Here is a 13,733-nt window from a genome sequence, read left to right as displayed (position 1 = left end):
TTTTTTTTTTTTTTTTAGCAGAATCTGCCCACCTCTCCCATGGCCAGACGGCCATTAATCTGTGCCATTAATCAGTAAGCTCACCCTGCCCACCCCAGCCATGGGAGAGGTGGGCAGGCTCTACAAAAAAAAAGGATCAGGCTCCTCACCACTTCTGCCCTCAACAGGCTCCTGTGGCTAGCAGGACACCTGGGGCTGCCTGGAAATGGGCTGGCCGACCCCTGGGGCAGCGTGGGGAGGTGGCAGGAGGGCAGCTGGGTATGTAGGCAGCCAGAGAAGGCAGCAGGGACAGTGCACAGGGTACTGGAAGCCCGGGCAGGCTTGGGGAACCTAGCAGCCTGCCTGGACAGCCCCGCACCCTGTGCACTGTCTTGCCACCTTCTCTGGCCATCAGCACACCCAGCCACCCTCCTGCTGCCCCAAGGCAAACCAGCCCATTCCCAGGTGGACTCAGGTGTTCTGCCGGCTGCAGAAGCCTGCTGAAAGCTGAAGTGGCGAGGGGCCCGATCCTTTTTTTCTCCGGAGCCTGCCCCACCTCTTCCGCAGCAGGGAGGTGAGCTGATTAATAGCTGCAACATTCCAACTTGCAATGTTGCAAACTAAAGTACATTGGGATGTTGCTTTGTTTGCAACAATGTAAACTCATTTAAAACCCCCAAAACTTGCATACACATAATGTAGGATACAATTAAGCCACACAAAGGGAAATTTTCATCACATGTACAACATGCCATCTTCATGTGTACAAGTGCCTAAAGACACTATGTTTTTCATTTCTGCTGAAATCCTTCTAAAGAAAAGACTTGTATCATGTATAGTAAAATATGAAGAGGGCATGGAATACTGTCAGGGCGTCATGAAGGGATTTTCCATGCAGTCTCTAATGTCTGATGAATAAAAGACATTTGTGAGGGCAAAATAAAGGAAATCTATATAAACAATGTGGCACAAAAGTGCATGTATAATCTGTGTAATATACTGGAGAGGACATATATAAGAGGCTATATAAAAAACGATGCCCAACCAGGCAATTCTTTTACTTCATTTGTTGACTAACATATGCTCTTTCTCTTCACTCAGTATTCCCCATGCTGCCTTAAAAGGCTTTTTCTCTGCCATTGATCATCCACAACCCTTGGTACACTGTTCACAGCGTGCTTTTTTCACTACAGAAAGGTGAAATCAGCAACTGTGTAAGCCCCATAAAACAGAAGGCCCATGAAATCACAGCACTCCCATCCCTAGTGATCTTTGAAAATCTCTTTATTTTCTTTACATGTTTCTTCAGTGGGAAGATAGAAACAGACATCTACAATGAATGTTCTTTATCTCCTACCACCGTGAAAGCAGCTCATCTTTTGAAATATGACTTCTGTAATACTGAAAGGTGGGTGATACACAATCTTAGCAGCTCCACATAGGGTTCACAAAATGTGTATGCCTCTAGGTCTTCTAAGATTTCAGAGAAGAGTGAAACAGAGAATAAGAATAACTTACTCATTTGCTCCTACTCTTGCTCATCTATCATTACTAACAGGGAGCTTGGCACCCAGGGCAAAGGTGATGCATGGGGCAGTGGTGGCTCCTGGTTATTCGTGTCTGTGGTATTCACGGGCAGATCTAAGATTTTGAAAGGGGACAGGTTGTGGTATTGGGGGTATCACATATGAAACAAGGCATATTTTTCTGGTTCAAAAGAAACTAGAAACTTCACGAATAAGCTAGTAACCCAGGGCAATTTTATTCACTTTAAGACTGAAACAAAAACTAATATAAGCTTATTTGAATGTACATTAATTTGATATATAAAAACACAACAAACTAGGTAACAAGAATCAAAAGCTGTTGTCTCAGTCCTGTAGTTATTAGAGTTAAGTGTACATCTTTTTTTTAGATTCATAAAACAAAATTTGAGAGCATCTTGATAGTACTCAAAATGGTACACTGGAAGTTATTCCTACACCTGACTTAATATTCACCTGAGTTACTATTTTCATGCCTGAGTTAATGTTTTTAGCTAGAATTAAAAAAGTTTGCAGGGCTATGAATTAGAAGCTACCAGAAGCAGCTACCAGAAAGCAAAATTACAGAAGAAAGGATAGCTTTATTAGTGGAACATCAAGACCTTTAAAAAGTGGGGCGAGGGTAGTTAAGACCTGTAACGTGAAGAGTTTATAAGGAATCAGGTAGATTATAATGAGCCATGAAGTCCAGCAGCTCCTCACTGCTTTCGGAGAAGAAATGCTGATTCCACTGCCAAGCAGTTGGTTTTAAAATGAGGGTGGGCCAAGAATCAAAATGGGGGTGCAACTGCTCCTCCCTGGATCTACCCCAGATGGTATGGCTAGCTGGTAGCACCAGCAACTGTTGTTATTCCACTCCCTCTATGTCTGCACCTAGGGCTGCTGCCCTAGTCATCCTGCCTTAGCTATGCTAATGCTGTCTTTTTTTGACATTTGCAGAGCCCTCTGCCTTCCTACACACTGGGTGCATCTACATGTGTTTTACTGTGGAGTTGACTGATTAGTTCCATAGTAAAGTGTCACCATCTACATGTGCGCCCATATTAGTGCACAGTAAATTAACTCTATCGTAGGATAGTACTGTCTGGTGCATTTCGACGCACTTATTGACTCTGCCATAGGATTGTACTTGTCCCAGACACTACCTTCTCATGACAGAGTCATTAAGTGCACTGAAACACACATGTAGATGGTGACCAGAGCTGTCTAGGTCACGAGGATGCTACAGTGCATGAGCTGCCTGCCAGCTAGCCTTGCACTGTAGCACCCTCATGCCCCAGCCAGCTCCTCCAGTGCCCAATGCCGCTACATGGAGCTTGAGGCTGATCCCCCAGGTTTCCTGCCAGCCCAGGGCTGCTCTTCCCTAGCTCAGTGTGCCACGGTACTGGGTGCACATGTAAATGCTGTGCCCAGGAGACAAACTATGGCTCAATCTGAGCTGGAATTTATTGTCCCACACTAATTGCACATGTACATGCACCCACTATATAACTTGGCAGTTTTCTCAAATCCAACGCACATCACATCCTAAGTGAAAGAACATGGTAATACAGTCTTTCTGGAAGAAACACACTCTGAATGTCACTAAACAGTTTTGTTTAGACTGAAAAATTCTTACAGAAGTGAGATCATATACGGGATATAAGTGAAAACTAAACAGGGCTCTGAGACTCTATTCATCAGTATAATAGTCCATCTGGAGATGACAGCTATGATCACATTTTATATGAAAACTGATGTAAAAATATAAGTTTGCCAAGTTAGGTAATCAAGTTTGCATCATATTTATAACCAGTTGTGGAAAGAATAAAGATTATGTTATTGTGATGAATTTTTGTGACCCTAAATCCAGTGATTTCACATTTGAAGCTTACAGCTCCCTGAATTTCTTAATACTTTAATTCCCTTCAGCTTGAAGGAGACTAATTAATTCAAAAAGCCATAATAGCTAATCATTGGCTAAATAAATGTAAAAGGGAAGTGTCTGCCCCTAGAGACACAATTGCTCATTTTAATTAAAATTACCATTTTGTGATGTAATGTAAATAAAGGTTATTGTATCATTCTGCTCCAGGAACACATTAACTCTTGTTGCCACTACTAGACACCCTCTAAGGCATAAAATGCCAAGTATATTATTTGTAGCATATCAATTATTTATCTGATTTGTTACTTTTACTCATTTTGCATGTAACCTACATTATTTCCTGCCCAGAGCAGGGGAGTTGGACTCGATGATCTTCTGAGGTCCCTTCCAGCCCTTAATTTCTATGATTCTATGATCAATTCTGAAACACTGTATTTGTGAATAGTGGACATAAATTATACTAAGAGGACAGAGATGGCATTAATGTTTTAACTCAAAATAAAATGCTTACTCACATAAACTTTTCCAGCATATGAGAGACCTTTTATACATAAGGTATGAATAAACATGGAATAAACATAGATGAATGTCTTTCATTTTTAGTCACCTTTCAACCACCAGCTGATGCAGTTGTTGGTAAGGAAATGTTACGCCCCACTAATATGTATGTTTAAATAAATAACAAGCAATCCTCTCTCTTACATTCTTAGCTAAGTAGCCAGGTTCTTCATAGACATTTATAGCAGTAGAGATAAAAAGGTACACCTGCAATTTTACAGACCAATATAAAAGTATGTGTACTTTGTATAAATGGGCAATGGACATCAAATCAGACAGCTATCTGAAATGGTTTGACTAAAACTATTTCTTCAGTGTAGCTAGTTAAGGTCAACCCTGGGAGGGAATACAATGATGACCTCACCTAGCTATGCTGAGCTAAAAAGTACCTAGGTCCAGACTCCCCTAGGATGTCTCACTACAGTGAGACAGCTATTTTGTGATAATTATATTACTGTAAAAACAGGCCTTTTTGGCAATGAAGACATAATTTAAGAAATCAATATTCCAGTTTAACTAGTATCTGTGGATTTCACCTTAACACAAGTAATTTATGTTTATTATATTTAATTGTTCAGGGCTACATAAGAAACTGCACTGGAGCTTCTACCTCAGAAAATTTGGAAACTACTGTATTATGTGTGTGTGCGTTTGTAATACAAAAGCCTCTCAGACAAGAAGGCAATTCATGAACAAAGCACAGAAATATGAAAAGAAAGCTACAGTGGCAAGGATGAAATCATTGTGTCAACAGAACTGAAGTCCAAGGTATGCGCAGCTGAAGCTGCAAGCTCCATTCTGTGTCAATACACAGGTCTGGACCACAACTTGAACCAGATAAGCTTGTTATGCAAATAATGTTAGCCATCATGAAGGAGGTAGATAATGAAATTACTGCAAAGCCAACCACTCATCACAAGGGTGACAGAAACATCAGGCAAGGTCCTAACATATAGATAAAAGGCAGTATGGAATTTATACAATCATTGCTTTTAATTTATCATAACTAAGCTGTCACAAGTCGGGCATTGACAAATGTATAACTAACGCTTATAAATGAGTCAATTATCCCTAATGGCTAAAAGGTTCACTGCCATTCAGTCTGATGTTTATGTTATTTTTAAAAAATGAAAATTTACTAATGTAAATCCAAGCCTTCAAAAAATGTTTCATTACCTTAGCACCATAAATGGTATAAAAAACAAGGGCAGAAAAATGAAGAAACGTAACATAGAAGTGAATTCCACGCCAACATTTTCCCTCTTGCAGCCATAGCATTAGCAAATTTATTACAATTGTTGCCTTTCTTCAGATATAATTCATGATTAAACACAGATTAGCAGTACACTTTGTTTTTTGATGTGTATTTCAACTATTAAAAAGGCACAGCATATTTGAAATTGGAGAAGTAGCTACTATAAAAAAATAAGACTGATCAGACAAAAAATATATAATTTCAAGATCTCAAAAAAAGCCAAAAGGCAAGTATAACACATGTTAAACACTGACTCCTATGAATAGTCATTTATACCCTATTGGCTTTTAGTGTTCAAAATGAATTAAAAGATTGAAAAATGTCAAGAAATGTTAAACGTCATTTGTTGCACTGTTCCCAATCATACAACAACTGGGGATTTCCAAGAATGAAGGCACCAAGAAGCAAGTGCAGAAGACTGCATGATGCTTTTAGGTTTTTAACATTATCCTCATGTTTACCGTTTGCCTCACCTCTGCATAGTTTAGGTAGAACACTTCATTGTATTCACCAAATTGGTGTATTGGTTGCCAGCCGTAAGTATCAACTCTCCCATTTTAGAGGCTTTCTATCAGTACTTGGTAAAATCCAATCAACATCCAGTGTAGGTTGGAAGAAATCCTTTACCATTTGTAATATATTATCATCCACAGTTTAGATCATAATATATACCATAATGTTAACAAAATACATACAGATATATGCAGGACAGAGATAGAGAACTCAGATCTATCTGCTCCAAAACACAAGTTTCTGCTACTTAAGCTAAGAAAAAACTTATTTAGCTTTCAAAATTAGTAGGGCTTTTATTTTCCATTGGTCAGCCACTACATTATATCTTACCACCCTAACTCTCTATGCTTCCTACAATGGGTGTAACTCCAAAAGGCCAGTTTCTGCCTTAATTCCTGTGACACTACTCATTCAAAAAAAAATCTGTGTATATTATTCATGGCATAGCTTCAAAATGAACCTATCCAAGTTTTCAAAGGCAAGGTGAAAAGTCTAAGTGGAGCTGAACCAATGGAAACAAGAGATTTTAAATCATTAAGCATCTGAATTGTGTTGAATCAGTGAGAGTTGGATAATGCTGTGATCATATTATCTAGTTTAGTGCATAGTACAAAATTAAGTCCTAAGGACATGTGCAATATATTTTGCTTATTCAAAGAAGCTGTTATAAGTGCTTTGAATCTGATAGTAGTAACAGTTATTACTGTTAGTAACAATTTTATACTAACAAACAAAGCATGAGTTGGGTTTATCAGCACCTCCCCCCCCCAGTTGAAGATCTATCAATAGCATATGACATGACAGGACAGGACATGTATGTGGTTTCTGAGTGGTATCCAAGGTAGGATGGAAAAAGTAGAAGATAATTTTCTAAAATAAGGAATTATTATTGTCTAAAATAAGGAATTATTATTTTTAATTGCCCACCATTCACTTTGATTTAAACTTTCCTGCCAAGAGAGTCTAAAGGTGGCTTCTATGCTTCAACAGCAAGGGCCACTAGACTTTATCTCACAAAGCCATCAAGAAAATATGACAAGTTAATAGATTTGCCCCTGGATACATCAAAAGTCAAGAAGCTAATTAATTATGTAATCAGTGGTTCACATGTAAAGTAAATCACATGAATATAGTGTGGTAGTACATCTTTGGATGCTTGACACTTTAAGGCTGAAAGCAGGCAGCTGGCAGGTGTAGGCCAGCTCTGATGAGGCAGCCATTTTAGATTCAGGCCCACAGGGCTGAGTCAGCAGTCTGTGGCTGCAGCCGAAGGGGCAACATAGTTTCATAGTTTGTAGTGTCTGAAGGGACCTGAGCAGATCATCGAGTCCGACCCCCTGCCATGGCAGGAAAGAGTACTGCCATGGCCCCAGTACTGTCAAACGACCCCAGCAAGGTGTTCATCTAGCCTCCTCTTAAAGACCCCCAGGGTAGGAGCCAGAACCCATCTGGCTGAGCTGCTGCTCACAACACCTTGGAGGTAAGGAAGGAACTATGTGGGTGGCAGTAGGTTCCTAGAGGGTCCAGCAGGGTCCTGAGCCTCAGGAAGAAGGCTAGGATGTATTAAGAAGGCCTAGCCTTTTAAGAAGAAGGCCTAGCCTAGGCATGGCCTACAAAGGCACCAGGCAAGCCCTGGAGTAGATCTGGCAGGGGTAAAACCAGGTTTCAGGGGAGCTCAGTTGACCTAGGCCTCAGGCAACATTGTGGGAGCACTAGGCCAACCCAGATTAGGGGGAAGGCTCTATGGTTTGACTCAGGAGGGACCCCTCTGGAGTATGGGCGTCAGCAGCTGCTAAGCTGACTTTCTGATCCCTCACACTGGTCAATGCAAGAGGGCCAGGGCCAGATGGTCGAAGGGCAAATAAGCCCAATGCAAGGGGCAGCTCAGGGCCATGACAAGCTATCTGGCACCCTGACTGGCCCGGGAGTGGGACCAGAGCCCACAAGGGCTGAAGGACCCTTCAATTTTTGGGGGGGAATATCACAGCCAAAGAGGGTAGGGGTCAGCCAGCAAGCAGGCTGCTATGAACTCCGAATGGGGTCAGAGTTAGAGATGGGCCCAAAGAGAGAGAGAGAGCCCCAGGTCACCATCTGGGAGCCCTAATGAGGGAACTAGACTAGGCAGATAGGCCTGCTTGATCCTGAGTAAGACCAAAAACGGCACCCTGCTGGGGAAGTGTGGTCTGGTGGGGCTGGCCATGGCAGGACAGTCCCCCAGAAATTCCAGGCCAGTTGCCAGGTAGGGGCACCTTAAACCCCAGCCTCCATATCCTGGTGGGTGACCCAGACCTGTGGACAGGTTTGGGGATCCAAGCGTGACTATCAGAGACCTGAGGCCCATGCGGTGTAAGGCCTAGTGTTGTTGGGAGAGGCCCGAGAAGGTATACAAGAAGGAGTGGACTAGCTACTCAGAAGGCTGACCTGAGGTACCCTCAACTGGTCAACACTGGGGCCAGAACCAGAAGGGTCAAAAGGGCCAGAGTGATCATCATGATGGATGCCCAGAGCCAGGGGGGCTGGGGTACCAACTGGCCTAGAGGCAAAGCCAGGGCCTGTGTGGCCAAAGGTCCCAGAGAGGGGGCCACTGCTGAGAGGGAGAAGAGTGCAGCGAGTTTGGCAGCCCAGAATGAGGGCAGAGTAGACTGCCTGATTGGGAGGGGTCTAGTTGGGATCCAGATCAAAATGTTATAGTGCCCAGTGTGGGGCTGGAGCCATTATCAACCTATGGATACTATTGGCAAGGCATGGCACACAATAAGGGAAGGTCAGAGTTGTGTACACTGCCCCCTGGCACCGGGGCATTAAAATGGGCAGCCTTCCACATATTATACCAGCAAAGTCATGGCAGGCAAGACTAGGTGGACACCTAGACAGGTGGGTGGACTGAAGTTGAGACCTGGCTCCAGGATGGCCCCCTGTCACATATAGATTAAACTGAGCTATAGAATTTTTAAAACTTGCAGAAGGGTCTTCAACTATCAGATGAAACTTCAGTGAAAAACTTTCTGTAAGCAAAATAACTCTCTGGACCAAGTAAATTCCAATTCCAGGGTTCTATATATCTATGAAAGGCATTGCTAAGTAAGCAATTTTTCAAAAGAAGGAAAACTCACTGTGAAATGAAGTGGTTGAATCCTCTGCACCACTTGTCAGGATGTAGTAAAGTAGGAGGAGGATTTCTGAAAAATATAAACAGTTTCAGTTTTTAAATGTTACACCTAAATCATAGTGTTGTTATAATTATCTCATGGATCCTCAACAAAAAAGAAGCTAGTTCTATTATGGAGAAAATTTTAACACAGCATGGAATATTCATAAAATCTATTTACAATAAAAGCTTTGTTATCCAGCATCCATGGGGAATGGAGGGAGCAGGGTAACAAAATATGCCAGATAACTGAGCAACCTGAACAGAAGTCTTTGCCTGTTCAGGCCACCACCTGTCCCACCGTGTCTGGGGTGTCACCGCCCCTCCCGCTGCATTGCCAGCCCTCCTGCAGGCACCAAGGGACAGGGAGGGCGGACTCACGCAGGCTGCTGTGCCCCAGGTCCTGGAGGCCTGGCAGCGCAGGCTGCTTTCTCCTGGGCTGTGGGGGCTCTGCAAAACTGGAAGTGCCACAGTGGGCACTTCCGGTTTCACTTTTCCCTTACAAGCCCTTACAAGCCAGCATGCCGGTTAACAGAGCATGCCAGCTTGTAAAGTGCCGGATAACTCAGCTTTTACTGTACTTTGATTTTCCTTTGTTGATGATTCCCCCCCTCTCTCCATCAGCTTTTCATTTTTATTTTAAGTACAGGAGGTAGAGTGAACATAAAAACTTCCCTATATTTCCTGTTCATTCAGCTCAACTCTGAAAGAATCACCTCTGGGATGGAAAGATAATCCAGTCCTCATTCCTGTTCAGACCTCAAGGTCTACACTCGGGAATTGATTATGACCATGATTTTGAGAAGTATGGGCACCTGAATATGAAGAACTCTGGGTAGACCATCAATAAATGTTGGTAATTTTAAGTCATAATTTCACATTGACTTAGAGGTTATTATTTCTATATAAACAGTTTGTAATTTATTAAAATATTGCATATCAATTTTATAGTGACATACTCTATCTTCTTACATTATGTAGTGAGAAGATCTTCTATAAGAAGGTCTTAGAATCTACTTACCTCTTAGAATCTGAGAGGTAGCACATATGCTGTTGTATATTAGTTGGCATATAACTACTTTCTTCATTGAATACCACAGTAAGTTACACAAACATTTATATATGGGCTCATATTGGAACACCAAATTCAAACCTCTCTGAACACAGAAGTTGTTTAGATCTTAATACAATAATGCCAGTCAATACCTATCACTTCTGGCATGAGTTCTGATTCCTTTTGCCTGTAAACCAGTATGGCTATAAATTTGTACCCCTAAATCTTTTAAAGACAGATTTATATAAGAAAGAAAGGCCTTATCTTCTCAGACTTTGGTAAATTGGGCTCCGGATTCACACTTCATAGATGAAGGCCCATCTTTGGTAAAATACATATACATACCCACTTTATCTTTAACTTCCATAGCTTTCTTCAAGCAACTCATTGTGCTTTTAACTATATTCAAGTCAGCTTAAGAAAGGTCTTTTATAAATTCATAATAAATTGCATTTTGTTGCCTCTGCTGCCTTTGTGCAAAGGATCATAGGTTACTGAACTGACAGAAACAGTCATACCCTTTAGCTTAATCTAATACATAAATCCTCATGAATAGCCTGTATTGTATCATGAATCACTCATTTAATTCAGTGCCACAAAGCACAACAAGGCATGGTTTGGAAACATTTTGGAAAACAAAGAGCAAGCCGAATAAACACAATGTAAATTAGTGCTGATCTATTTAGCAGTCTTTGAATTTTTCACAAAAGTACATTCAAATAGTAACTCCATTTAACAATTATTATTCTCAAAAATCAAAACAAAACCATTAAAAAAAAAGACAGCATGGCTTTGTAATAAATGGACCATTTTTATTCAACTGTATCTATTCCAAACAAATGCAGTCATCTCATTTCATTGCAAGTTGTCATGTTTTCTGAGATGAGTATGTTAGTATTTTTTTTCTTTTGTTGTGGAAAACTCAGAGAGTGTAATTTTCTTCCTGAAGTAAAGAAATCTAGAATGTTTGAGGTGTGCATCATTTATCAAATTTACCATTAGGAGGGGGAAAAAACATGATGGGTTATTTTCAACGACAATAATGTTTCAGTCTTGTCTTCCATTAACCAGGTTCCTATCTTTGTATTCATCATAGACTCTGTGGCCATGCATGTGAATACAAAGCACAGTAGGTGATTTCAGAAGATTCACTAAGAAACAATCTTGTATCTGAGAGAGAGAGAGAAAGAGGGAGAGAGCTTTAAAATCTCTCTCTAATAAACAATGGTTAACAGTCTGGATAAAGAAAGGCCTCACTTCACTGTACTTTGCAAGTGGCCTTGAGATTCCTTCCTGTGACTAACATCAGGTAAGCTTATGGTTATTTCTCTTTAGAGTCCATAAAAGATAACTGGGACAATGGTTTATCTGGCTATCCAGGTTCTAATAATTGCAGCCATCACAACAGCATCTGGGTATAAAGTATATTTTTTATATGTGTGGTATAAAATTTAGCACTACATGCAGAATGTTTGCCACGAAACCACCTTAGCTTAGAATTTCACTGCAAATCTGAAATACCAATTTGACAAAAGTTTAGATAATATTTGTGAAATATGTGGTTTTGCTAAACTTTTTTTGCAGACTGTTAGACACTGTTTTTAAAGCCTAACATCTGAATATGTCTGTGAAATAAATTAATAGCATTTACCATAAAGTAAACTGATGATTATGGGATAATAGGAAAATAGTTATATTTGTAAACATGAAAAACCACTAATTTCCTAGAAACAGCACAGCACATTTACTACAGTAGAAGAATCTCCTGATTCTTATTTTATTATACTAAATGATGATACAAACATGTATGAAATGATTTATGAGTTTATAAGTACGTAGATGCCTTGAACACTGTACTCATGACCTTGAATGCTCAGTAACCCTCACAGAGCTAACCAGTTTTTTATGAATGATGCAATATATAGGACAAGAATCTGCCACCCTGTATGTTTGCAAGTCTGACTTCCTGAGGCAAAGGGAGTTGATTAAAATGAATTCTTGGAAAAAGTATAGTTGACACCTTTTCTAAGATCACACAATGTGACAGTATATTAGTCAATGGCATTACAGACAGACAGAATGAACTTGAAGGCAACTGCTGAGTTTTTGGCACAGAGAAAAAATAAAAATACAAGCATATGTAAGTAGTCAAGAGTATCCATCCAAAAAGAATTCAGAACTTTTCATAGGCCCATGGCAATAATAAATGCCCAAGGATAAGTAAATGTGCAAGAAATTGTACTTCTTTTGTAAATACTCAACTCTTCGTAGTTTGAAACTAATAATTAATTAAAAACTGAATTGTAACCCCAAAGTTGCACACATGAACTAACTAGACTGCATCAAACACTCCTCATAGGAGCCAGTGTATTATCATATCTTGGGCCAAAGCCAAATCTAGCACTTCTCTCAGTACTTTGGTTCAACAGGAATCTAACCAAAACAATCTGTCTACTGGGTACAGGGGGTTTTCTGGAAAACTGCACATCAACATCTTGAAAGAAAATTCATGTCACTTGTAAGTATGTTTTCACAGGGGGGTGAAAACACCATGCATGATAGGCCACAAAGTCTGCCAAGTTTCAAGGAGATAGGTGCAGGCATTTCTGGTAAACTGCACCTCACAAGCTTCTGACAAGCAAAACTCATGTCGTGTGTGTGTTAAGGTGCAGCAGGGTGAAAACTGCTGGCATAGTAGCTTCTGCTGAGGCCATGATTCCTGCCAGGTTTCAAGGAGATAGGTGCAGGGGTTTCTGGAAAACTGTACCTCAAGCTGCTGACAAGCAAAACTCATAACATGTGTAACTTTATGTGTGTGTTAAGGCACACCCTCAGTGGCGATGGCACCTCTACATGACACAGTAGTGTGCCCCAATGAGGTCTCCTCCTCCCCTGCAGCCTCAACCCAGTCCACCATTTTAAATAACAACAGGTAATAACTTAGTGAACAGCACAATAGCGCTAGCATCATCTCAGGCAGCCAAACTATCACAGAGCCTTTCTTTCCTTTTGTGCAGGAGCTTCTTCTCCAGCAACTGCCAAAGAAGTCTCCCTGCCAGCCCCAGCCCTGGGGCTTAGATGTGTCCAGGGGCCTGCCTCCTTCTGGTGACCTGACCGGGGGCAGGTGCTAGGGGTGCTGGTTTGAGGACATGGCACTGGCAGACAAGGTTCTTTGGGTCAATCTAATCTGGTATCTTTTAGTAGACCTACTGAATAGATACAGAAATATATCTTAGCAAGGTTTCAGGTTGAAAAAACCTTCGTCAGGCTGAGGAAGCACCTGCAGTTGGTGTGTGTGCTGTTCCTGGATGGAAGAAATATCAGAGAAGCCAGAGGCTGGCATGCAATGCAGGCAAGAAAGCCAGTCAGTAAAAATGGAAATGGAGATGTCAGGGGGTGAGGGACAGGCTGGAGTGGAGGGAGAGGGGGATGTAGCAGTGCAGGTAAAAGTGGAGCTCTATCTGTACCTGGAACCCCAGCTTGGGGAACCCCAGCAGTGGGAGGTTCACTTTCAGAAACACAAGCTGCTCCACCAAACCAGGATCCAAGGAGGTGCAGTGGGGTGTCACTACATCACCAGCAATGTTGAACACCCTCTAACTTGGAACCCTGGTCAGTGGACAGGACAGGTGTTCCTGGGCAACCATGGCCAGTCTGGTCACATCTGGCTGTGGCTTGCCCAGTAGGCCAAGGGGTCACACAGCAGTGGCTCCATGTCCTTGGCGAGATAGGCAGCCACGAAGGCCTGATCACTACCTGCCTGATGGCGGAGTCTGGTGCCTATGGACCCCACCATGGAAGCCATGCCCTTGGCC

At 41.5% G+C, this 13,733-nt stretch overlaps 1 protein-coding gene across 1 annotated transcript in view; it reads right to left on the bottom strand.

Annotated features, from left to right (window-relative positions):
- Positions 1-13,733, bottom strand: part of MYO3B (myosin IIIB) — a 281,014-nt gene that overhangs the window by 158,492 nt on the left and 108,789 nt on the right. The window contains exon 8 of the mRNA XM_019522847.1: positions 8,830-8,895. Coding sequence (XP_019378392.1) covers positions 8,830-8,895 — 66 coding nt within the window. The remainder of the gene's footprint in view (positions 1-8,829; positions 8,896-13,733) is intronic.

Source organism: Gavialis gangeticus, unplaced genomic scaffold (assembly GCF_001723915.1).
Source record: "Gavialis gangeticus isolate Ggan-Ray unplaced genomic scaffold, GavGan_comp1, whole genome shotgun sequence".
Taxonomy (NCBI): Eukaryota; Metazoa; Chordata; order Crocodylia; family Gavialidae; genus Gavialis; species Gavialis gangeticus.
The sequence above is the reverse complement of the archived record's forward strand: the minus strand, read 5'-3'. Positions and strand labels throughout refer to the sequence as shown.